The sequence below is a fragment of the Gallinula chloropus genome (assembly GCF_964237585.1).
Source record: "Gallinula chloropus genome assembly, chromosome: 1".
NCBI classification, from domain to species: Eukaryota; Metazoa; Chordata; class Aves; order Gruiformes; family Rallidae; genus Gallinula; species Gallinula chloropus.
In genome coordinates, this window is record NC_140085.1 from 868,441 (window position 1) to 893,602 (window position 25,162).

The following is a 25,162-nucleotide window of genomic DNA, read 5'->3' on the forward strand; positions in this document are numbered from 1 at the left end:
TTGGGGTCCCTCCCAGCCCAGACCAGGCTGGGATTCTGTGTTTCCCTGGAGGGGCCTGTGGGCCGCGGTGCCTGCAGAGCCGGGGTACATAGGCCTCCACTTTACACACAACCTGTGTGTGTGTCTGTGTGTGTCTGTGTGTGTGCACAGGGGACTTAGGGACATGGATACAGATCTGTGGGCAGCCTCATTAAGTGGATAGACCAGGTCTGGGCTCCCTGGGATCAACCAGCCAGGGGTCTCCTGGAGAGAGTCCAGAGGAGGGACAGGGATGCTGAAGGGGCTGGAGCATCTCCCCTGGGAGGAAAGGCTGAGGGAGCTGGGGCTGTTCAGCCTGCAGAGAAGAGCCTGAGAGGGGATCTGATCACTGGGGATCAAGAGCTGAAGGGTGGGACCCAGGGGCCATGGGCAGCCTCTGCTCAGTGTCTGTGGGGACAGGACAAGGGGCGATGGGCTCAGGCTGGAGCACAGGGAGTTCCCCCCAATGTGGGGAAGAACTTCTTCCCAGTGAGGGTGAGGGAGCCCTGGGACAGGCTGCCCAGGGGGTGTGGAGTCTCCTTCTCTGGAGAGATCCCAGCCCCTGTCCCAGGGACCCTGCTTGGGCAGGGGGTGGGACCCCATGGGCTCTGGGGGGCCCTTCCCACCCCTGGCACTCTGTGGTTCATTAATCACATCTGTGTGATACAGTCATACAAAGGCATTGTCAGAAGACAAGAAAATTGGGATTAACAACAGACCTGGGGCCTCACTGGCGGAGCAGGGGGGGTAGAGCAGGGGGGGTAGAGCAGGGGGGGTAGAGCAGGGGGGCAGAACAGGGGGGCAGAGCGGGGGGGGTAGAGCAGGGCGGCAGAACAGGGGGGGTAGAGCAGGGGGGGCAGAGCAGGGGGGTAGAGTCGGGGGGTAGAGCGGGGGGGTAGAGCAGAGGGGGTAGAGCAGGGGGGTAGAGCAGGGGGGCAGAGCAGGGGGGCAGAACAGGGGGGATAGAGCAGGGGTGTAGAGCAGGGGGAGCAGAGCAGGGGGGTAGAGTGGGGGGGTAGAGCAGAGGGGGTAGAGCAGAGGGGCTATAACAGTAGGGGTAGAGCAGCAGGGCGGCTTCTGGGTGCTGGGTGACCCCACCAGTGGCCTTTCCCTTCTGCACAAGGAGGAATCCTGCTGGGACAGGGACATCCCCCCCTGGAACACCCCCCTGGAACACCCCCTGTGCCTCCAGCACAGCCCCTTCAGTACCTCCAGAGCCGGGACTGGTGCCCCAGTGCTGCATCCACAGGGCAGGAGGCCGGATGGTGGGCGGTGCTGAGCACACACAGCGTGTCAGCCCACACCCCTGGTGAGCAAAGGGTGCTGCCAATCCAAACCTCGGAGCTTTGGGTAGCTGGGAACATACATTTGACAGGATTAGCCCAATCTAAGGGTTATTTGAGGACAGGCTGCTCAATGCAGAAATTGGGGGGTGGGGGGGAAATCTGCTGGGCAAGACACCTCCTGCTTCAGGGAGCTGGAGAAGGAGCAGTTCAATACGACTTGCAGCCACGAATCCCCTTCCTACTGCAAAGGTTACAGAGGAAAGGAGAAGGAAACGTGGATAATTTGAGCTGAAGCATGTGGGAGGTTGGCAAGGGGGAGCCAAAGGAAATATCAGAGGCCAAAAGGTGAAGATAATAAGAAAATTTAGAGCATTAAAATTTAAAAAATATGAGTCTGGTAGAGCTGGGTCTCTGTATGTAAATGATAAAATCCTATATGTAAATGATAAAAATGTATATTCTGGTGCAGGGGGAGGGGGGGAAGAGGCAGAAATGTTCTGTTCTGGGCTTGGAACAAATCAGGAGGATGTATCTATCCATATGATGTGCTTGGAACAGAAAGTTTCCCAGCTGTAACCAAGGAGAAAGTGAGATAGTATTTGCTAAAAATAAACATACTCAAATTAACAGGCTTGAAGAACACACCCCAGAGAGTCTGAAGGAGCTGGAGCCTCAAAGCTCTGCTCCTCTCTGAGGGTTCCGTGGGGTGGTCGAGGGCTCCTGCTGCTGGGGTGCTCTGAGGTGGGAAGGAGGTGATCAGGGGGCTGGACCGTGTGGGGCAAGGGAGGAATTAATGTGGAGTGCAGTGAGCAAGGATCAGGGAAGGGAAATCACAGAGTCACGGGGGTGGGAAGGGCCCCCCAGAGCCCATGGGGTCCAGCCCCCTGCCCAAGCAGGGTCCCTAGGACAGGGGCTGGGATCTCTCCAGAGAAGGAGACTCCACACCCCCTGGGCAGCCTGTCCCAGGGCTCCCTCACCCTCACTGGGAAGAAGTTCTTCCCCACATTGGGGGGAACTCCCTGGGCTCCAGCTTGAGCCCATCGCCCCTTGTCCTGTCCCCACAGACACTGAGCAGAGGCTGCCCATGGCCCATGGCCCCTGTCCCTCCTCTGGACTCTCTCCAGGAGATCCCTGGCTGGTTGATCCCAGGGAGCCCAGCAGTGGACACAACACTCCAGGTGGGGCCTGAGCAGGGCAGAGCAGAGGGGGAGGATCCCCTCCTGTCACCTGCTGCCCACACTCCTCCTGATGCCCCCAGGATCCCTTTGGGTCTCTTAAATGCAGCGAGTGCCGCTCCCTGTGCTTCCCTGGAAGGTGGAAACAATCCCACTGTCTTCTCTCAACAGCATCATGGGACTGGTTGAAGTGAGGGCTGGGTTTGTGAGGTATTTGGAATTCCTTAATGACCATTTAACCTGGTGATTAATGGAATTAAGGGAGTGTGTGTGGCTTGGGAGCATCATGAAGCCACACAGAGGCACGGCTCCGAAAGCAGCTGCTGAGGGGAAGGTGCTGGTGTGGGGACCATGCCCAGCAAGGCTCCTTTCCCAGACCTTAGGGGAAAGTGCTTCATGGAAAGTGTGAGGGCGATGGGATCCTGGGCTCCATCAGCAGAGGGGTGGCAGCAGGGACAGGGAGGGGATTGTCCCTCTCTGCTCTGCCCTCCCCAGCTGGAGTCCTGTGGCCAGAGCTGGGGCCCAACACAAGGAAGATGTGGGGCTGGTGGAGAGGGGTCAGAGGAGCCCCGGGGATGCTCAGGGGGCTGGAGCAGCTCCCCATGGAGAGAGGCTGAGGGAGCTGGGCTGGGTCAGCCTGGAGAAGAGAAGGCTGTGGGGGGACCTCACTGCAGCCTCCCCGTCCCTGAAGGGACCCCAGGAACAGGAGGGGAATGGGCTTGTTAAAGGGCAGAGACTGGCAGGACAAGGGGCTGGAGTGAAGCTGGAGGAGGGAAGGGGGAGAGGAGAGACTGGGGGGAAGTTCTGTGCAGAGAGAGTGGTGAGGGGCTGGAAGGGGCTGCCCGGGGAGGGGGTGGGTGCCCCGTCCCTGGGGGTGTCCAAGGCCAGGTTGGCTGGGGCCCTGGGCACCCGTGTGTAGCTCCAGGGCTGGAGGTTGGTGTCCCTGCCTGTGGCAGGGGGTTGGAGCTCTGGGACCCTTGGGGTCCCTCCCAGCCCAGACCAGGCTGGGATTCTCTGAAAGGGTCAGTAGGATGTGGAACAGGCTTTTCCAGCCTCGAGGTCCTGGGATTCTGATCCAACACTCCTGTCAGTGCCCAGGTCGTGTCAGACCCTGTGCTGGCAGCAGTGTCCCTGGGGAAGCAGCTGTGCAGGGTGACGTGTCCCAGGCTGGGAGTGTGGGACGTGGGGTGTGAACTTGCCCAGGCAGGATGTCACTGAGCAAGGGACAGGGCTGTCCCCGAGGTGGCTGTGGGGGTGTTTGGGGGTTGTGTAGGATGTGGCAGAGAGTTCTGTGTGTGGGCAGAACAACTGGCCAGAGTTGTGTGAACTCGGGGTTCTGGGGCAGCTTGGGGGGTCACAAGGTGTCACGTTGTGCAGGTCAGGCACTGGCACGAGGGCTGAGCCCAGGATTGCTGAGTGGAGTCAGGAAGGGCCTCAGGGATCCACGGGCTGGAGGAGGGGTTGGGGAGCCCGTCCTGCTCCACGTCCCAGAGCGGGGTGGTGAGGGCAGGAGCTCTGCTGGGGGGGTTGGGTCCACTGCCTGGCTGGGAGGACACAGCTCACCCCAGGTCTCAGCTGTGTGTGGAAGATCCCTGGATAATCCAGTCAGAAATCCCATTCCCAACATCCCTGCACCACTATGTCCCACACCCAGGAATGAGATGGCCAGGATGAGGTGGGAGAGCTGAGAACTCAGGTGCTGGGAAGGAGCTGGATGATGTTCCAGCCCTTCTCCAGTGTCAGGGCTTCGTGATGCTGGAAGGGTGAAGCTCCCAGGTCCATAGGGCAGAGCTCTGCAGTGCTGCACAGCATGGGTTGGTTCTGTTGCTGAACACTGACCCCCAGAGCCCCTCGAGTGCTGCCTGGGGTCTGTGTGTATCCTGGGTGATGGAGCCCTTGTTCTCCTGGTGATGTCCATAACAGAGCTCCAGAGCAGAGCAACCCCTTGAGAGCTTAGATTCCTCCACATACCAGCTGAGGCTGCTCACATCCAGCCAGGTACCTGTGATGGGGGTTTGGATCGGCTCCACGCAGCGCCTGCTCCTCCCAGCCCCTCCTCAGGACCCTGGGGAAGCTGCTCCTCTCTGCCTAACAGCTTCTGGGCAGCCAGAGCCCGAAGGGGCCCAGCACACAGCCCACGGTGCCTGTATCCTCCTGCATCAGTCAGACACCCCAGGGGGGCAGCTTGGGGCATGTCAGGTTCCTCCCTCACACAGGGACGAGTCACTCTGCTCCGTCCCACAGCTGGGGGGGTGTTTGCCCCGTGCTTGGGTCTGGGTGGATGGACCCCTGACCCTCACAGAGGCAGCATCTCCTCACAGAGGAGGTTTCCTCGTGCTTCAGAGCAGAGGATGAGCTGAGCCCGTCCCTGAGCAGCTGCCTGGGGACCCCCAGGGGTGGTGGGTTCAGTGTTTGGTACCAGGTTATGGGCACGACCCAGGTTTGGCTCAGGGGCTGGTGCGGGGTGTGTGGGTGTGGGTGTGAGTGTGAGTGTTCAGCAGCACACACAGCATCCAGCTGAGGCCCCATGAGATGTGATGCTCCTTACCACAGGATCCCCAGGCTGGAAAAGCCCCCTGAGCCCCTGGAGTCCAACTGTTCCCATCCTGAGCTGCCCCAGCTCCCTGAGCACCTCATCTCCCCTCTGTTCAACACCCCCAGGGCTGGGGACTCAGCCCCTCCCTGGGCAGCCTGTGCCACAGCCCCACAACTCTGCCAGGGAAGAACTTTGCCCTCCCAGCTGAGCTGACCCTGCCCTGGGGCAGCTTGAGCCCATTGCCCCTCGGCCCAGCTCCTGGGCAGCCCGTCCCAGCCACGGACTGGCCCAGCCTTCCCAAGTCTGGCTTTCCAGGGCCCCTGCTCTGCCCTGCTCTAGTCCCTGGGATGTGAACCAGAGGTGAGCAGGGCAGGATCAGCAGAGCCCCAGGTGACAGTGCCCACCCTGCACCCACCATCCAGCCCCTTCTCAGTGTCTGTGGGGACAGGACAAGGGGCGATGGGCTCAGGCTGGAGCACAGGGAGTTCCCCCCAGTGTGGGGAAGAACTTCTTCCCAGTGAGGGTGAGGGAGCCCTGGGACAGGCTGCCCAGGGGGTGTGGAGTCTCCTTCTCTGGAGAGATCCCAGCCCCTGTCCTAGGGACCCTGCTTGGGCAGGGGGTGGGACCCCATGGGCTCTGGGGGGCCCTTCCCAACCCCTACTCACAGATTCTGTGAGTCTGTGATTCCCTGACACCTTTTCTTGGCGGGTTTGGCTGCTGTTGTGTGTTCCAGAGCTGTCACCATCAGCACCAAGACCTCTCCTGTCCCCACCAGGTCCGTGTCCAGCATCACACGGGGTGCTGGACAGGCTCTGCCCTACAAGTGTCCCTGTGCCTGTGTCTGCCAGTGGCCCCTCTGCCACCTTTGGTCCCTGGGGAGTCCTGGAGCTCCCCTCCAGTTATCATCCACAGACTGGGAGGTTTCACACACACTCTTCTCCCTCTCATGGATGGGAACAGGGAAGGAAACAGGTCCCACCAGCCCCCCAGGTACCCAGTGCTGAGCGTTTGCCACCCTGACAGGGTGTCAGTCACACTCCACTCCCTTCCCTGAACAAGCTTTCGAGCCTCCTTTCTCCTCAAGAAGTTCAGAGTCATCTTCCTTCTCAGCACAAGACTGGGGGATCCTTCCACGTGTAAAATCATTCCACAGCTCACCCAGCTGCCCAGAGACAGAAGCACAGGCTCCCAGTGCCCACCAGCTCCAAATCCCAGTAGTGACCAGTACCAGCTTCTTCCAGGAAAACCCCCGAAGCATCAGGTTGATCTTCCACTGTGGGAGTTTCCCCTGACTCCATGTTCAGCAGCTGGTCTGTGCCTGGGGCATTTTAAATCCCTTCCTGAATCAGATGGTTGCTGCAGTCCACAGTGCCCAGGCTTTGACTGGTGCCTTCACCTTCCTACGTCTGGTCTTTTCTGGTCTGTAGACTCCACCTCTGGTCGCCTTTTCATGGGTGACCACCTTCTGCTGGCCAAAGCAGGTCTCCAAGAGCAGGGCATCCCCATCAGGCAGCCGTATCCAAGAAACCAGGTGCTTCTCTTGCTGCTGGATCAGAGCCACCCACGTTTCCACCACTGCCTGATCTTTCCCATCCCAGCAGCTCCCATCTGAGGCCCAGCAGTGTTCCGAGCCGTCAGCTCAAGGGCAGGACTCCCAGCCACGGGTCTCCCTGGAGATTCATCTCAGCTCCTCCCAGGCTGGGACCAGAACGTGATCTGTGTGTGTGTGTGTGTGTGAGACAACCCCCCGTGAGGCTGTCAGACAGCCCCAGGCTGCCTGTGACAGGAGCCTCCTGCACGGGGCTGAGCAGTTGCTGTGCTCAGTTTGCTGCCTCCTCTCCGGGTGGCTCCGTGGGGAGTCGCTGCTGGGCTGGGGGTGGCCCCATGAGACCCTCTCCCAGTCGGTGGGGTCAGATGGTCCTTGAGTCATCGAGTCTTTGAGGTGGGAAAAGGCCTCTGAGAGCATCAAGCCCAACCCCCTGCCCAGGGCCACCGTGGCAACTGAACCGTGTCCCCCAGCGCCACTTCCACACGTGTTCTGAACCTCTCCACCTCCCCCCTGTCCAACCCCTGACCACTCTTTGGTGAAGCTGCTTCCACAGGATCACAGGGTTGGAAAAACCTTTGAGATCCTCGAGTCCAGCTGATCAACCCCTGAGCTCCAACCCAAACCTCCCCAGCACAACAGGAGGCTCTTTCCTCTCATCCCTCCTTACAGGGGGAAGGGCTCAGCCCCCCTCCCAAGCCCCATCTTCCAGGGAGCTGCAGAGAGCGAGCAGGGCTCCCTCAGGCTCCTCTTCTCCAGACCAGCCCCAGTTCCCCCAGTTGCTCCCATTGGACCTGTGCTCCAAACCTCCCTGCAGCCCTGTTACCTCTCAGGCACCTGAGGCCAGTGTCTGTGGCTGTTGCAGATGTCAGCAGGGTGCCAGTGGTGCTGGTGGGTCTCCATCCCACTGTGGAGCAGCATCTGGAGCCACTGTTTTGCCCACTGTGGACCAGGGCTCACATCCCTGTGGGGTACAAACCCAGCCTGGGTGCCAGACCTGTGAGCTCAGTGCACCCAGTGTCTCCTGCCCAGTTTGGAAGCTGTAAAGGGACTGGAAAGCCTCTCCACCAGCCTCCCAGTGAGCAAAACCCTTTAGCAGGCAGGTTCCTCTCCTTGGATCCTGATCTTCCCAAGAGCAGCTCCCAGAGGAGCTGTGCTTAGCCAGAGCTGTTTGCAGCTGCACAGGTCTGGGGTTCATCTCTTGGGCATCACCAGGAAGGACAGATGGACAGACTGAGTCAGGCTGTCCTGGAGACACCCAGCCCCTGCCCCCTCCCCAACCAGCCCCTTTTGTGGGGAGTGATGCCAGGTGCTGTGGGAACAGCCCAGGTAACTCAGCTCCCCTGAGGGAGCCTGGGGAGGTTCCCCTGGCCTGGCCAGAACCAGGAGCCGTGGGTGTCACACCCCACAGAGGTGACGGTTTCCTGTAGTCACCCCCCTCACGCTCCAGGGATGAGGTTTCCATGGCAGCTGTAACCAGCCTGGCTTCAGCATGTTGCTGGCTGGTTTGGGTGGCTGTGGGTGGGGGTATCTCTGGCCACGGGTGTTCCCCAGCCCCAGGGACAGTTTGGTGCCCCTGGGCAAGTGTGGCACCAACACCCTCCCCGCTTACAGCCGGTGTCACACCCCTCCTGTGGTTCGTGGTGCCCTTTGCAGGGCTGGTGCTGCTCTCACCACGCTGCTGCCTCGTGCTCTGGACAGTCAGGGAGCACCCAGCAGTGGGTGCAGGAGGGAGGTGGGGGGTCCCCATCCCGGGGGGCAGCCCTGCAGACAGGGGGCTTGGGCACCTGGGTGTGATGGGCTGGGTCAGCACTCAGACTTTGCCCCCTCAAGGGTCCTTTTCGACCCAGGGGGTTCTGTGATTCTGCACCCCCTGAGCTGGTGTCCTGCAGCTTTTGGGGGTGTCCAGCTACGGTCACGTTCGAATCACTTGGGGGAAACGCTGTCTGACCACATCGGTGCCTTTTCCTCATCCCCTGGGAAGCTCCTGACCTGCTGCCCGTTGGGCTGGGCAGGTTTGGGTGATGAGAAATGCCATGGAAAGCAGAGCCTTGTCCTGTGGGTGTTTCTGACCTGCGTTTGGGAGGGGGCAGGGTGATGTGCTCGTGCAGGCGATGGAACGCGGAGGCACGGCCGGTTCCTTAGAACCCCTGAGCCTGGGGTCAGGGGCTGGCACAGAACCAGCCATGAGAGAACATCTGTAGGTGGTTGATCAGGAGGGGATGTTGAGAACAGGATTTCCAGCAGAAAACCTCCTAAAACAAATGTCATTTCCCTCTGTGAGGCGTCAGGGCTCCCATTGAGAGGTGGGCGATGGTCTCTGCAGCCAGGGGCCAGGAGCTGGGCCGAGGGGCAATGGGCTCAAGCTGCCCCAGGGCAGGGTCAGCTCAGCTGGGAGGGCAAAGTTCTTCCCTGGCAGAGTTGTGGGGCTGTGGCACAGGCTGCCCAGGGAGGGGGCTGAGTCCCCAGCCCTGGGGGTGTTGAACAGAGGGGAGATGAGGTGCTCAGGGAGCTGGGGCAGCTCAGCACAGGGACGGTTGGACTCCAGGGGCTCAGAGAGCTTTTCCAGCCTGGGCACTCTGAGACCTGAAGCTGGTGATGTGTGGCAGCAGCTAAGCACGGTGCTTCTGGCCTCCAACCTCAGGTGACACAAGTCACACTGTGCAGACCACCCGACCCCCCATTCCCTGTCCCTGGCAAGTGCTCCTGTCCTCACAGCCCGTGGGGAATCGTCTCTGCCCCGCGCCGGCTGCTCCCTTGTGCCCCGAGCAGCGGCAGCCCCGGAGCACACGGCACAGTCTGGGGGTGATCAGGGCACGTTCCAGGGGTGATCACAGCTCATTCCAGGGGTGATCAGGGCACGTTCCAGGGGTGATCACAGCACATTCCAGGGGTGATCACGGCATGTGCCAGGGGTGATCAGGGCATGTTCCAGGGGTGATCACGGCACGTGCCAGGGGTGAGCAGTGTGGTGTGCGGACACAGCCGCTCTCGCAGAGCGCACAGCCAACCAGTGAAGTTCAAACTGCTCTTGGGGGGTGAATCACCTCAACAGCAGCATCTTCATCCCGTTGCCCATGAGCCCCAGGCACCCGCAGTGAGGGTCCGTCTGTCGGTGCCCCACGGGGAACCTCGTGTTGGCAGATACCCCAGTTGCATCTCCCAGTGTGTTCCTTGGGGATTCTGGTTTAGTTGTGGGGATCACCCCTCCTGGGGATCACCTTACCTGGGGATCAGCCCACCTGGGGATCACCCCACCTGGTGATCACCTCACCTGGGGATCACCTTGCCTGGGGATCACCTTACCTGGGGATCACCTCACCTGGGGATCACCTCACCTGGGGATCACCTTACCTGGGGATCACCTTGCCTGGGTGTCCCAGAAACCGGTCGGTTGTGTTAGCACTAGAAACAGTGACAGGAACAAGATGATGGGGATGAGATGGTGGGGATGAGATGAGATGATGGGGATGAGATGATGGGGATGAGATGATGGGGACGAGATGATGGGGATGAGATGATGGGGATGAGATGACGGGGATGAGATAATGGGGATCAGATGATGGGGATCAGATGATGGGGATGAGATGCTGTGGATGATATGATGGGGATGAGATGACGGGGATGAGATGATGGAGACGAGATGAGATGCTGGGGATCAGATGAGATGACGGGGATGAGATGATGGGGATCAGATGCTGGGGATGAGATGATGGGGATCAGATGATGGGGATCAGATGCTGGGGATGAGATGATGGGGATCAGATGATGGGGATCAGATGATGGGGATGAGATGATGGGGATGAGATGATGGGGATCAGATGATGGGGATCAGATGCTGGGGATGAGCTTTGACGTGCGTCCTGCAGCGCCCTGGAAGGAGCGGATCGGCACGTCTGTAGCTGGGGAGCGGGTCAGCGTGTCCATCCATGCTGCTGGTGGGGACAGGGGGACAGGGCGCCCGAGCTCTTCGGGGTGGCGGCTGCACAGGGACTCCCGTGCTCTTCCAGCGCCTCGTGCAGCCCTGCAGCACAGCTGGAGCCCCGGAGCCCCGGGCAGAACTCACCCAGCTCTCTGTTTGCCCCCTAGGTGAATGGTGTCAACGTGGTGAAGGTGGGGCACAAGCAGGTGGTCTCCCTGATCCGCCAAGGGGGGAACCACCTGGTGATGAAGGTTGTTTCCGTCAGCCGCAAGCCAGAGTCGGAAGAGGTTGTTCGGAAGAAGGGTAGGTGTGGGCACCGCGTTCCCCGGGGGGTTGCGCTGTACCCGCTGCTGGGGACGGCCCTGGGGCTGCCCAGCCACGCTGGGGGGAGGGACGGGCACTGTGAGGGGAACAACAACCGGCCCCCGGCACGGAAACCTCCTGTCACACCGGGAGGCACCCCCAGCAGGTTTGGGGGTGACACCAAGCTGAGTGGTGTGGGTGACACAACAGAAGCACAGGAGCCATCCAGAGGGATCTGACAGGCTGGAGAGGTGGGTGAACCTGATGAGGTTCAACACTGCCGAGTGTCAGGGGTTGCACTTGGGCTGGAGGAATCCCAGACACAGATCCAGGCTGGGAGAAGAGCTGCTGGGGAGCAGCCCTGCTGAGAAGGACCTGGGGGTTCTGGTGGGGGAGAAACTCCCCCTGAGCCAGCAGAGGCTCCTGCAGCTGGGAAGGGCGATGGGATCCTGGGCTCCATCAGCAGAGGGGTGGCAGCAGGGACAGGGAGGGGATTGTCCCTCTCTGCTCTGCCCTCCCCAGCTGAGTCGTGTGCCCAGAGCTGGGGCCCAACACAAGGAGGATGTGGGGCTGTTGGAGAGGGGTCAGAGGAGCCCCGGGGATGCTCAGGGGGCTGGAGCAGCTCCCCATGGAGAGAGGCTGAGGGAGCTGGGCTGGGTCAGCCTGGAGAAGAGAAGGCTGTGGGGGGACCTCACTGCAGCCTCCCCGTCCCTGAAGGGACCCCAGGAACAGGAGGGGAATGGGCTTGTTAAAGGGCAGAGACTGGCAGGACAAAGGGGATGGAGTGAAGCTGGAGGAGGGAAGGGGGAGAGGAGAGACTGGGGGGAAGTTCTGTGCAGAGAGAGTGGTGAGGGGCTGGAAGGGGCTGCCCAGAGAGGGGGTGGGTGCCCCATCCCTGGGGGTGTTCAAGGCCAGAGAGGAGAGACTGGGGGGGAAGCACCACCAGCAGCTGCTGACCTGTCCTTCTGCAGGTCCTGCTGTGGGACACCCCCAGCTCTGCTCCCACCAAAGCTGAGCACCTCAGAGCTGATTCCTCCATGGGACCAGCGCTGCTCCCGGCACCTGCAGCCCCTGGTGCTGGGGGGCTGAGCCAGAGAGCAGAGAGTGACCCCCCCCCCCGCGGGGTGTCACTGTGGGGGGCTGCCCAGGGGTGTCGTGGGGGAGAACCGGCCCCGCTGGGTGTGTGGGTTGTGATGGAGCTGCCCCCACGAGCGTGGGGCTGTCGGGGAGGGAACTGCCCTGTGGGGGTGTGGGGAGGTCGGGGTGCCAGGGTGGAGGGTGGCCCCCGTGGCAGAGGGGTCCAAGGTGGAGCCTGTCCTCTCTTGGGCAGGTGCTGGGGTTGAAGCTGCACCCCAGTCAGGGGGGGTCTGTGGGGGGCACAGCCAGTCCTGGGGCTGACAGCCACATGTGGGAGCTCAGGCAGCCTTGGGTTCCCCAGAAAGCTCCAGGCCTTCCCCCCATCATCTCTGGGCCCCAAGGGCAAAGCCAAGACCCTCAGCCAGAGGTGGGGCCTGAAGAGGAATTAGGCTGGAGGGGGAAGGGGATTGGGGGGTCGGATGTGCTCATGGCCAGCGGGGCAGGACAGCCCTCGGGGAGGGGACATCTGTGCACAGCTGGATGAGAGGCAGCCAGCTGTGCCTGGGGAGCACACAGCTGGGGGACAGGGGCACCGCTGAGGGCAGCCAGTGCAGAGGCTGGAGGCACATCTGGCCACAGCTGGCTGTAGAGGGTAGGACCTCGCCTGGGGGCAGCCAGAGGTGGAGGGTGGGGGCACAGCTGGCAGGGGCACAGCTGGCAGGGGCAGAGCTGTAGGGGCAGAGCTGGCGGCACAGGGCAGGGGCACAGCTGTAGGGGCACAGCTGTAGGGGCACAGCTGGCAGGGGCACAGCTGTAGGGGCACAGCTGGCAGCACGGGGCAGGGGCACAGCTGGTGGCACGGGGCAGGGGCACAGCTGTAGGGGCACAGCTGGTGGCACAGGGCAGGGGCACAGCTGGTGGCACGGGGCAGGGGCACAGCTGTAGGGGCACAGCTGGCAGCACGGGGCAGGGGCACAGCTGTAGGGGCACAGCCGGCGGCCCGGGGCAGCCTGTCCCTGTCGCCCCCCCGTGTCCCCGGCGTGGGGCGCAGCCCGTGGGGCAGGGGCGTCGCGGGGGGCGCAGCTCGCAGCCCGGGAGCGGCGCGGGGGAGGGAGGCGGCAGCTCCGCGCTGACACACGAGCTGCGGTCACACCGGCACTGGCACGGCGGCACGAGCCGAGCGAGAGGCCGGGGCTGGGGGAACCGGCGCCGAGACCACCGGCCCCGGTCCCGCTCCGGCGCCGCAGCCGGGGAGCGGCTGCCCGCGCTGCCCTGAGCCCGCCGGGGCTGGGGGCGCCGGGGCCGGGTCACCCCTGCGGGACCCCAGCCGCGGTGGGGCGGGAGGGGGCCGGACCCCCACCCCCCCCCCGCATCCCCCCATCCCCAATTCCTGGGGGCGACGGAGCGGGACTGGCGTTTTCTGGCTGAATCCGCCCCTGCCCGGGTCTGTGGTGCAGGCAGCGCCAGCGCAGCCCGAATCTGCGGTTGCCGTGGCAACGCCTGAGCGTTGAATCCAGCATCGTCAGCGAGCCGCGCGAGGAGGAGGAGGCGGCGCCCCGGGCGAGGAGGAAGAGCCTTCGCCTCGTCCCCGCGCCGGTGGGCTCATGGCATGCGGCGCCCCCGCGGCAGCCCCGCGGGCCGGCCCGCCTAGGCAGCCCCCGCCGGGGGCACCCCCGCGCCCCGGGGCCGCCGCGGCGCCGGCCATGCGCCCGACGCGGAGCCGGCGGCCTCCGGCGCTGCGCTAGCGCCGCGGCAGCATCGCCCCGTCCCGCGCCCGGCAGCCGAGGGTGGGTGGGCTGCGCGGCGCCGGGGGCCGCGCCGAGGCGGGGGCGAGAGACGGAGCCCGGGCCCGCCGCACTCGCGCCTCGCTCCTGCCCCCCGCCCATGGCGTGCGCGGCGGGGACGCGGCTGCCTGAGACGGATCTGACCCGCGGGAGGCTCCCGCAGCCCCAGCGTCTCCGGCAGCTGCGAGGGGGGCGGGCGCAGCCCGGGGACGTGACTCGGACTCTGCTGGGCTGAGGGAGCCGCCCCCCGCCCCCCGCCCCGGACCATGAAGAAGTTCGCTTCCACGCGCAGCCTGAATAAGATGCTGCAGCAGTGCGACTCCTCGTCCCGCGAGTACGAGGAGATCCAGGCTGTGGAGAAGAAGTGGCACCTGCACCTGGCCGCCCCTCGTAAGTTCCTGGACAAGAAATGCAAAATGCCGTCTCTCTTCCTTGCAGCCCCGCCGCCGCCCAAGAGAGCCCCCAGCACCACCCTGACGCTGCGCTCCAAGTCCATGACGGCGGAGCTGGAAGAGCTGGGTGAGCCGGGGGAGGGGGCGCGGGGGGCGTGCGGGGGGGGGGGCGGTGCGCGGGGGGCGTGCGGGGCCCTGGGTGGAGCGGGCGGGGAGCGGGCAGGACGCTCGCCCATCGACCCGGGGGCTGCGTGAGACGGAGCGTGAGGAGATGTGGGCACCCCCTGCGCTGAAGCCTCCGGCGTGCGGGGGGCTGAGAGGGCATCGCCACGGGGGCGTGGGACCCCCACCCCCCCAGAGCGCCGATCCGCCCCGTCAGTGCCGCCTCCCCGGAGGGGCTGCCCGGGGGCAGGATCCCGGCTGCTCCCTGCGCCTGGTTCGGATTCCCCGCTCCCCCCGGGGCAGATTGTGCCCGCTGCCAGCTCAGCCGGCGCCCCCACGGGCTGCCCCCCCCGTGCACACACTCACACAGACACACTCACACTCACACTCACTCACACTCACACACACACACACTCACACTCACACACACACAGACACACACACACACACTCACACACACTCACACACTCACACACACACTCACTCACACACTGACTCACACACTCACACACACACACACACACACACACGCTCAGATGCTTTGGTCCCCCAGCTCATGGCGACGTGTCCCACATCCTCCCAGAGCCCCTGCACCCCCTCGCCAGCCCCACGGCCCCACGTGCCGCGGCCCCTCCTGGAGCCCACACCTCCCAGTGCTGGTGGGGCTGGGGATGGGAAGGTGGTTTGCGGTGCCGCCGGCCCCGATGCGGTGCCGAGGCCGCGGGGTGGCTGAGCGGGCAGCTCGTTGGCAGCACCAGGAAGGCTGAACAGCAGCAGCCTGATGGGCACAGGGGGTGCAGAGGGACCCCCAGTTCTGGGGAGCATTCGGGGCAGCCAGGGGCTCCCTGCGCTGCGGACGAGGTTGGCTCTGCCGGGATGGGCTGACACAGGGCGGGAGGCGGATGGGCCGGGAGCGTTGGGAGTGGGACAGGGAGCCAGGATGGGCCGGGAGTGTCGGCATGGGACAGGGAGCTGCTGGCACACGGCCTCCTGCCCCCCTGGCGCCTGGGCTGCGGGTTTCTCCACCCTTGATTTTTGCTGTGGGAGATGCGGTGAGGAGGAGGGAGGGACGCGCCTGCTGCCCCTGGCGCAGCGGCTGCGCGTGGCACAGCCCCATCCTGCCTGGGAGGAGACCCCAGCAGAGGCAGAAGCCCAGCCAGGCACCCCCTCTGCTTTCTGGGGTGTCGGAGGAGGTCCGTGCCCTTCTCCTCCACGCCTGTGTCCAGCCTTCAGAGCCCTGGGGGCTCCTCAAAGCAACGGCCCCTGCGGGTTGGGGCTCCCGCGGGGCCGAATCCGGGTCTGGGGCTTCGCACCAGCTGGTGGGTGGTGTGGGACGGGTCTGTGCCGAGCCCAGTGCCTGGTTTGCACACCCCCCCCCCGAGCCAGAGCCCCCTCCAAACGCGAGGGCGCCGCGTGCGCTGGGAGCCGCGAGCGGGGGGCGCAGGATAGCCCCTTGGCCCCTCTTTATTCTCCCCTTGGCACGGCCCTTCCCAGAGCCCGGGTTTGGCCTCGGCTGCTGGTCCTGGCAGCAGTTCCTGCACGGAATGGGTGCTGGGTGTGCTGGGTGCCGGCTGTGCCGGGTGCTGGGTGTGCTGGGTGCCGGCTGTGAGGGGTCCTGGCTGTGCTGGGTGCCGGCTGTGAGAGGTGCCGGCTGTGAGGGGTTCCGGCTGTGAGGGGTTCCAGCTGTGAGGCGTCCTGGCTGTGCCGGGTGCCGGCTGTGCTGGGTGCCGGCTGTGCTGGGTGCCGGCTGTGATGGGTACTGGCTGTGAGGGGTGCCGGCTGTGCCGGGTGCTGGCTGTGATGGGCCCGTCTGTGAGGGGTCCTGGCTGTGATGGGTCCTGGCTGTGATGGGTACCAGCTGTGATGGGTGCCGGCTGTGCTGGGTGCTGGCTGTGCCAGGTGCTGGCTGTGCCGGGTGCTGGCTGTGAGGGGTGCCGGCTGTGCTGGGTGCCGGCTGTGCCAGGTGCTGGCTGTGCCGGGTGCTGGCTGTGATGGGTGCTGGCTGTGAGGGGTGCCGGCTGTGCTGGGTACTGGCTGTGATGGGTGCCGGCTGTGAGAGGTGCCGGCTGTGAGGGGTCCCGGCTGTGCTGGGTCCTGGCTGTGCCAGGTGCCGGCTGTGAGGGGTCCCGGCTGTGCTGGGTCCTGGCTGTGCCGGGTGCCGGCTGTGAGGGGTCCCGGCTGTGATGGGTCCTGGCTGTGCCGGGTCCTGGCTGTGCCGGGTGCCGGCTGTGAGGGGTCCCGGCTGTGATGGGTCCTGGCTGTGCCGGGTCCTGGCTGTGCCGGGTGCCGGCTGTGAGGGGTCCCGGCTGTGATGGGTCCTGGCTGTGCCGGGTGCTGGCTGTGATGGGTCCTGGCTGTGATGGGTCCCAGCTGTGCCGGGTCCTGGCTGTGAGGGGTTCCAGCTGTGATGGGTCCTGGCTGTGAGGGGTCCCCACCACCAGCAGCCCGGGCAGCCGGCGAGCCTGCGGCAGGGCCGGGCAGGGCCGGGCAGGGCCGGGCAGGGCAGGCAGGGAGTCTGGAGCTGGGGGTGAAGCAGGAACTGTTCATGCCATTCATGTTGTCTTCTGTTTCTTGATTCCAAGCCTCCATGCGGAGAAGAAAAGGGGGTGAGTGAAACCGCACATCCTGGGGCTCCTCCCTTCCCCGACAGCCCCCCGCAGCCCCCCGGCGCCCCACAGGGCACCCCGAGGGCTGGCCTGGGTCCCCGTCCCCGGCTCAGCCCAGTGTCGGCTCCAGCCCCGCACCGCGGCCGGCACAGCCGCACGTTTGGCTCTGCCAACCCAGCACGGCCGTGCCGGGGTCCCACCGGGCACCCCGACTCTGGGACTGGCTTCCCCGGGCATCCTGCCTGCCCTGTGCTTGTTCTGTGGTGACAACACCCCACACCAAGACGTGGGGTCCCCAGCAGAGGCTCCCCCAGCCCGGGGCAGCCGCAGAGCTCTCACCCTTTGCCGTGCTCAACGCCGCCGGCGCTGCCTCTGCCGCTGTCCCTCACGGGCTGTCCTGCTGCTCCAGGGACACCCCCAGGACAGACCCGAGCTGCAGACAGGCTCTGGCAGCAGCGTTCCTGCCCCGGGGGAGCCAGCACGGCTGGGGAGGGTCCCGGCCCCCCGGTCAGCTGGTGGGCAGAGCCGCTGCCGCAGGGCTGAGCTCCACAGCTGGATGCGTCCCCCTGGGTGCTGGGGGGTCACTGCCACATCGGGGCATCCTTGCCAAGGCTGAGAGCCCACCCTGGGCAGTCCTGGCTGGGCAGGAAGGCTCGGCCCGTGCCAGCACGCTGCTCGGCGTTCCTTGGCACAGGGTGAGGGGCAGGGAGCCTGGAGCCCTGGCCAGGTCTGAGCCAACGCTCCATAGAATCCCAGAATCCCAGCCTGGGCTGGGCTGGGAGGGACCCCAAGGGTCCCAGAGCTCCAACCCCCTGCCACAGGCAGGGACACCAACCTCCAGGCCTGGAGCTACACAAGGGTGCCCAGGGCCCCAGCCAACCTGGCCTTGGACACCCCCAGGGACGGGGCACCCACCCCCATCCTGGCAGTGTGAAGCTGGAGAACTGTGAGGGACTGTGACAGCGATAGTGTAGGGGTGGGGAGCAGGGCTGGGAGCAGGAGGTCTCTGCGGGTCCTCCCCAGACCTCCTGGATGTTGAGCACGTGGTCAGACCCAGAGGTGAAGTGTGGAGATGCTATGCAGGGCTGGGAGAGCAGCGTGGCACGGTGCCACCACGCCAGGCTGCAGATCCCCCAGCTGAGCCAGGCCGGCGCCTGGTCGTGCATCACAGTGGGTGGGTGGCTCCAGAAATGCTTCCAGAGTCGTCCTTGGCCATGGGCCGAGGAGGAATCACAGAGTCCCAGGGGTGGGAAGGGCCCCCCAGAGCCCATGGGGTCCCACCCCCTGCCCAAGCAGGGTCCCTAGGACAGGGGCTGGGATCTCTCCAGAGAAGGAGACTCCACACCCCCTGGGCAGCCTGTCCCAGGGCTCCCTCACCCTCACTGGGAAGAAGTTCTTCCCCACATTGGGGGGAACTCCCTGTGCTCCAGCTTGAGCCCATCGCCCCTTGTCCTGTCCCCACAGACACTGAGCAGAGGCTGCCCATGGCCCCTGGGTCCCACCCTTCAGCTCTTGACACCCAGTGATCAGATCCCCTCTCAGGCTCTTCTCTGCAGGCTGAACAGCCCCAGCTCCCTCAGCCTTTCCTCCCAGGGGAGATGCTCCAGGAGACGACTGAGGGGCCGTTGCTCAGCTCTGTGCTCAGCAGACCTGTGAATGTGCTCGCTGCTGGGACAGGATGGGGACGGGATGGGGACGGGATGGGGACAGGATGGGGATGGGATGGGGATGGGATGGGGACGGGATGGGGACGGGCCGCTCGCTCCCGGCCCGGCCGTGCTGCAGGGGATGAGCCTGTGGGCTCGGAGCCTCCTCGGCTCGGCCGCCCCTGCTGACCCCTCTGCTTCTGCCTTTGGGTTTCCAGAGAAGCTGGATGAGATCCTGGCGGCCGCCGAGCCCGCGCTCAGGGCAGACATCGTGGAAGCGGATTCCAGGGCCGCCACTGTGAAGCAGCGACCGACCAGCCGGCGCATCACGCCAGCCGAAATCAGTGTGAGACAGGAGGGCTGGCGGTGGGGGAGGGAGGGAGGGAAGGGAGTGGGGGGTGCTGGGGGTGCCGGCAGCCACCCCTGAGGCTCGCCCAGGGACCCCAGGGGAGGGGAAAGAGGAGTCTGGGGGCAGATGGGCACGCAGAGCGGAGCCCAGGCAGCTGGTGGAGGAGCTGAGCTGGGTGCTCGCCCACCGGGTCACCGTGGGGAAGGGCGTGAGAGCAGAGCTGGATGGGTGTGAAGAGCTGAGCCAGGAGCTCACCCTGGGTGCAGGGTTGGGGTGTGAGGCTGGAAATTAGGGGCAGTCAAGGAGGAGAACGTGGTCTCCGAGGGGAAGCACGGATGGAGGAGGAGTGGGGCTGCCAGCTCTGGGCTGTCTGGCTCGTGGAAGGGCTGGGGACCTGGGGGGGCAGCTCCTGGAGCAGGAGGTACAGGGGGCAGGTGCCTCCAGGAGACCAGCCCCAGCAGAGCCTTCCCATGGGAGGGGGCTGCAGCTGCAGTCAGGGCGCTGTGCCCCCCACCCCGGGCACTAAGAGACCCAGAGCCAGCGGGGGGAGGCAGGGGGGACAGACAGGGGGGAAAGGCAGATGGGGGGGTCAGGCAGGTGGGGCAGGCAGGAGAGGGGCAGGCAGAGGGGGCAGGCAGGAGAGGCAGGGTGGATTAACCCTTCAAAGAGCAAGAGCTCAGGGTTTGGGGACCCTGGATGGGGCAGCCCAGGGGATGCAGTGACGGGGAAGGGGTCCATCCCCCCTCCCCAGGCTGTGGCAGCCCCAGCTCCAGCCCTGGGGGGGGAAACAGGCTGTGGCGGGGGGCAGAGCCCCCACGGCACCCGCAGCAAGGGGTGGGTGGGTGGGCTGGGGGGCAGCGGGGTGTCCTTCCCGCTGAGCCACGCTGATCCCGCTGGGGATGCCCCTTGTGTCTCCTCAGTCCCTGTTCGAGCGGCAGGGGATGGCGCACGCGGGGGTCCTGGCGGGAGCGGAGAAGCCCCACGTGTCGCTGCGCAAAGGGATCCCTCGGACTAAATCTGTAGGTGAGTCCAGCTGGGGGGCAGATCCCTCCCTGGGGAGCAAAGGGGTCTGCAGAGCGGCCGGGGGAGCAGCGGGGAGACTCTCTGCAGGGCTGTGCCCAAGGGTTTGGGGTGGGGGGCGGTGTGACCGGGCTGCGCTGAGCCCAGGGGTGTTGGGTGCACGGCCAGGGTGGAGCAGGTGACAGCTGAGATGTTCTGAAGGGCAAACAGGGTCTTGTGGATGGGCTCTGGTGGGATGTCTAGAGCCTGGCCCAAAAGGGAGCCTGTCCCAAAAAGGAGCCTGTCCCAAAAGGGAGCCTGGACCAGAAGAGAGCCTGGCCCAAAAGGGAGCCTGGCCCGAAAGGGAGCCCATCCTAAAAGAGAGCCTGGCCCAAAAGGTTTCCTGTGAACTAGAACTGTGCTGGAGGGGGGACATGGGTGCCCGGGGCAGAGTGACCAGGAGCTGGTGACACGGGGACAGGTGGGGTCTCGTTTTCCTCTCTTGATTTTGTGTGGTGGTGGGTTTGACTCCGTCTCCTGGTAACCAGGCTTAGGAAGGGGCGGTGGGTGAGTGGCCAGTGGGGTGGGAGGGGAACTGGCTGGATGGGAGAGCCCAGAGAGCCAAATGAGATCAATGAGGGCGAGTGGAGGGTCCTGCCCCAGGGAGGAACAACCCCCAGCACCAGTATGGGGAGGGGTGACCTGCTGGGACCCAGCGCTGCGGGGAAGGACCTGGGGGTCCTGGTGGCACCGAGCTCCCCGTGCCCAGCGCTGTGTCCTCATGGCCAAGGGGACCTGGGGGCCTTGGGCAGAGTGTGGCTGGGGGGTTCAGAGGGGGTCTGTTCTCCTCCCCTCTGCTAAGCCTCAGCTGGTGCTGGGATCCCAGTTCAGGGCAGACTGGGAGCTGCTGGGGAGAGCCCAGGGAGGGTCCGAGGATGAGGAGGGGCTGGAGCATCTCTGGGGGAAGGGAAGAGCAGACTGGGAGGGGACCCCATCGCCACCCCCCCTGTCTAAAGGGGGGTCAGGGGAGGGGCCAGACTCTGCCCAGTGGGGCCCAGCGACAGGAGAAGGGCCAATGGGCACAAACTGGAGCAGGGGAAGGTCCGTCCCAGCGGGAGGAAGAACTTCTCCCTCTGCCCAGGGTGCCCGAGCCCTGGGCCCGGCTGCCCGGAGAGGGTGGGGAGGCTCCTTCTCCGGGGAGACCCCACCCCGGGGTCCTGGGCACGGCTCCAGGTGACCCTGCTGGGGCAGGGGGGCACTGGGGGGTCTCCAGGGCTCCCTTCAGCCCCCAGGAAGGTGTAAATTAGGGGATAATGTGAGGGGGTTGTGTCTGTGCCCCTGCTGTGTCTGTGTGGGAGCCGCTGGTACCTGCAGCCCGGGTGTGAGAGGAGCAGGGAGCAGGAGAGCAGCGGGTGTGCACAGGGCCTGGGGAGGGGTTGGGAACGAGAGGAGGGGGCTCAGGGGCTGCCCCAGCGGCTTCTCACGGCTGTTGGTGACCTGGGGTCCTGTGTGGCCTCTGGCAGCCGAAACCCCCGGAGCTGGAGCCCGCCAGGGCCCTGGCTGTGCCGATGCTGTGACAGGGCTGGGAGGTGCAGTGGGTGCTGATGTGGTGCTGGTGGTGCTGGTGGGGTGCAGTGTGTCAGGGAACCTGCTGGAGCCGGAGCGGGGCTGACTCCCTGTCAGGGGTCAGCACCACACCGACCGGGGTCACCGCGGCACCAACCTGGGGTCACTGCAACATGGACCAGGGGTCACTGTGGCACAAACGGGGTCACCATGGCATGGACCAGGCGTCACCACAGCACAGACCAGGGGTCACCACAGCACAGACATGGAGTCACCATGGCACAGACAAGGCGTCACCATGGCACAGACCAGGGGTCACCGCAGCTTGGACCAGGGGTCACCATGGCACAGACCAGGGGTCACCACAGCACAGACATGGAGTCGCTGCAACACGGAGCAGGGGTCACCGCAGCACAGACCAGGGGTCACCATGGCACGGACCAGGGGTCACCACAGCACCAACCAGGGGTCACCACGGTATCAACCAGGAGTCACCATGGCACTGACCAGGGGTCACCATGGCACAGACCAGGAGTCACCATGGCACAGACCAGGGGTCACCATCGTACCGACCAAGGATCATTGCAGCACAGACCAAGGGTTACCATGGCACCAACCAGGGGTCACTGCAGCATGGACCAGGGATCAGTGTGGCACCAACCAGGGGTCACCGTGGCACTGACTGGGGTCACCATGGCATGGACCAGGCATCACCATGGCACAGACCAGGGGTCACCACAACACAGACATGGAGTCACTGCAGCACAGACCAGGAGTCACCAGGGAGGGGGTAGAAGCTGCAGCGTGGCAGCAGGGGCGGTGAAGAGCCGTCCTGGAGCCACGCTGCGCTGCTCAGGGACGGCTGCAGCTCTCCCAGCATCCAGGCACAGCCCAGCAGGGACACAGGGACACCCCACGGGGCTGGATGATGTGCCTGCTCCAGGAGCGGCTGCACCCAGGGCAGCGATGCCGGCTGAGGGGGGCACAGCAGCCTCCTGCTTCCAGCTCTCCTGCCACCATCCTCACCACAGCCTTGCCTCTTAGAAACCAGCTAATTTTGTGGAATTCCAGCTAAGCTAAAATAGAAAACAGCCAAACAGGAGAAACTGGGTTGCAGTTGGCTCGTTTCAGCAGTCCCTGTTGAGCTGTCACTGCACACCCACGGGGACAGGCTCGTGCGCTGCGCAGTCAGTTGACTTCATGATGAAAAACCACTTACCAGGAGCAAGGAGAGAGCTGGAAAACAAGCAGGGGCTGGGGGGGCTGGGGGGTGGAGGAGATGTGCTCTGGATTGCAGCGCTGGTTTAGGTTCCTGGGGAGGAATGAGCTGAGCCTTTCCTGGCTGCATCTGAGGACGGCTGGAGGTGAAGGGGGCTGGTGCTCAGGGGGCTGCGAAGGGAGCAGGGGTGGAGGAAGATGCAGAGACAAGAGGCGTGTGTGTGGTGGGGAGGCTGAGAGAAGAGGCTCTGTCAGGCGTCCAGGAGAGCTGCCACGCCATCTGCTCCAGCAGCAGGAGCTCAGCACCCTCCAAGGGCTGCAGCGCCGCCGCGGGACCCGCCGAGTCTCCCCCCCACCCCGAGCGAATTCGGGGGGATGGAGATGGTGGGTTTGTGAGGGGAGAAGGAGCCTGTGTCCCCCTGTCAGCCGGGAGCACCGGGGGCTCCATCACCCCGTGTCAGGTGTCAGCCGGGAGCACCGGGGGCTCCATCACCCCGCGTCAGCCGGGAGGGGAAGTGCTTGAAGATGGGGATGCTCAAGGATGAGGATGCTCAAGGATGAGGAGGCTCAAGGATGGGGATGCTGGAGGATGGACATGCTGGAGGATGGGGATGCTCGAGGAGGGGGATGCTCCAGGATAGGGATGCTCGAGGATGAGGATACTCGAGGATGAGGATGCTTGAGGATGAGGATGCTCCAGTATGGGGATGCTGGAGGATGAGGATGCTGGAGGATGGGGATGCTCCAGGATGGGGATGCTCAAGGATGGGGATGCTCCAGGATGGGGATGCTCACCTGCTGTCTAGGACGTAATCGGAGCCACAGCACGGGGCACCTTTCAGTTCTGGGAGCTGCTCTGCCACCCTGCTGTGGGGAGGGCGAGGTTGGGGTGTGCTGGAGACAGACACCTCGTTAGCTCCCCGAATTACCGCCCAGAGCTGGATCCTCCAGGGAATTGGGCTGTTATGGCAACAGCCCCAGAGGCGCTGGGGAGGTGCTGTGTGTGTTCCCAGGGCTGGCAGGGTACTGTGTGTGTTCCCAGGGCTGGGGAGGTGCTGTGTGTGTTCCCAGGGCTGGGGAGGTGCTGTGTGTGTTCCCAGGGCTGGGGATGTGCTGTGTGTGTTCACAGGCGATGGGTAGTGCAGGGAGCACTGTGAGGTGCACTCAGGAGCTGCCATGGAGCTGGCAGCGTTTCCACGCTGCACTTTGGGCTCCTGCCTGGTGTGAGCGTGTCACCTCAGCCCAGTCACCGGGTGCTGGGAGACTGGGAACTCACTGGTCTCACTGGTCCTTGCTGGTGGCTCCAGGAGTCTCTGAAGTGCCCCGGAGGCTCCGTTTCCCCTCAGGGGGTCTTTACTCTTGCCCATGGCGACCTCTGAGCTCGGTGCTGTTGATACCTCGTGGCTCTGGGGGGGAGCGTTTGTGCCCCAGCGATGAGGACACTGTGTGTGGCTCTGGAGGGGAACTGAGGCACCAGATCTCCATGGCAGCTGGCGAAGGGCTGGGCCTGTCCCTGTGTTTATTGTCCCACATGGAGGGGGGAGACGGGGCAGCACACAGGGTCATCCACATTCTGCACTCTGAGGGTGGGGAGGCCCTGGCACAGGGTGCCCAGAGGAGCTGGGGCTGCCCTGGGATCCCTGGCAGGGCGCAGGGCTGGGTTGGATGGGGATTGGGGCACCCTGGGCTGGGGGATGTCCTTGCCCATGGCAGGGGGTGGGACTGGGTGGTCTCTGAGGTCCCTTCCCACCCTAAGCACGCTGTGATTCTGAGGTTTGAGTAAGAGAACATGACAGCAGAGCAACACAGCTCAGCAGAAGCCTTGCCAAGGGCTTTGCAGAGCAGATGGGCACCAGGCTGAGCTGGTTTGTGGTGTCCTGGAGCACGAGGAGCTCCAGGAGTTCTCAGCTCTCCCAGGCACTGGGAAGGAGAAGGGCCCACAGTGGTATTCCCCGAGGCAGCACGTGGCCCCAGGCCATGCACAGGGGTGCAGAGCTTGATGCAGGACTTTGGGGTTGGAGCTCTGGGACCCCTGGGGTCCCTGCCAGCCCAGCCCAGTCTGGGATTCTGTGATGCTGAGCTGTGCCCAGACGTGGCCTCCTGCCCTCCTGAGCGAGCTCTGGGAGCAGCCTGGAGCCTGGCAGGAGCTGGGCTGTGGCTGAGTGAGGAGGCCTGGAAGCGGAGGCGAGCGGGTGGCTCAGGGCCGAGCCGGGCTGAGCCGCCTCAGAACGGAGCCAGCCAGGCCCCTGACTTCCCTCCCTGTGCTCTTGCACCGTCCTTGCCACGTTCGTGGGTTCCCTCCTGCTCCCACAGGCAGCGTGATGCCTGGGGAAGCCGGAGTCAGCACTCCCTGGGCTTGGTGCCTGGGAGGTGGGGATCCTTCACCTCGGCACGGGGTGTCCGTCGCTCCTCCCAGTGTGTGCCCAGTAAAGCCAAACCGCTCCCATCGGCACAGATCCACTCTACAGCTCCATCAGGATTTCCAGGAAGAGGCAGGGTTATGCAGATTATTACTAAGAAGCGATTTCTGCTCGTCCCCCACAGACAGAGTGTGCTCAGGGACACCCAGGGGCCCCT

At 64.6% G+C, this 25,162-nt stretch overlaps 1 protein-coding gene across 1 annotated transcript in view; it reads left to right on the top strand.

The window, feature by feature from the left end:
* The window catches only part of SHANK3 (SH3 and multiple ankyrin repeat domains 3), a gene marked incomplete at its 5' end in the record, with an annotated part of 288,033 nt that overhangs the window by 235,388 nt on the left and 27,483 nt on the right, over nt 1–25,162 (top strand). The window contains 5 exons of the mRNA XM_084268006.1: nt 10,651–10,786; nt 14,086–14,166; nt 16,784–16,807; nt 18,672–18,799; nt 19,723–19,825. Of these exons, the coding sequence (XP_084124132.1) occupies nt 10,651–10,786; nt 14,086–14,166; nt 16,784–16,807; nt 18,672–18,799; nt 19,723–19,825 (472 nt within the window). The remainder of the gene's footprint in view (nt 1–10,650; nt 10,787–14,085; nt 14,167–16,783; nt 16,808–18,671; nt 18,800–19,722; nt 19,826–25,162) is intronic.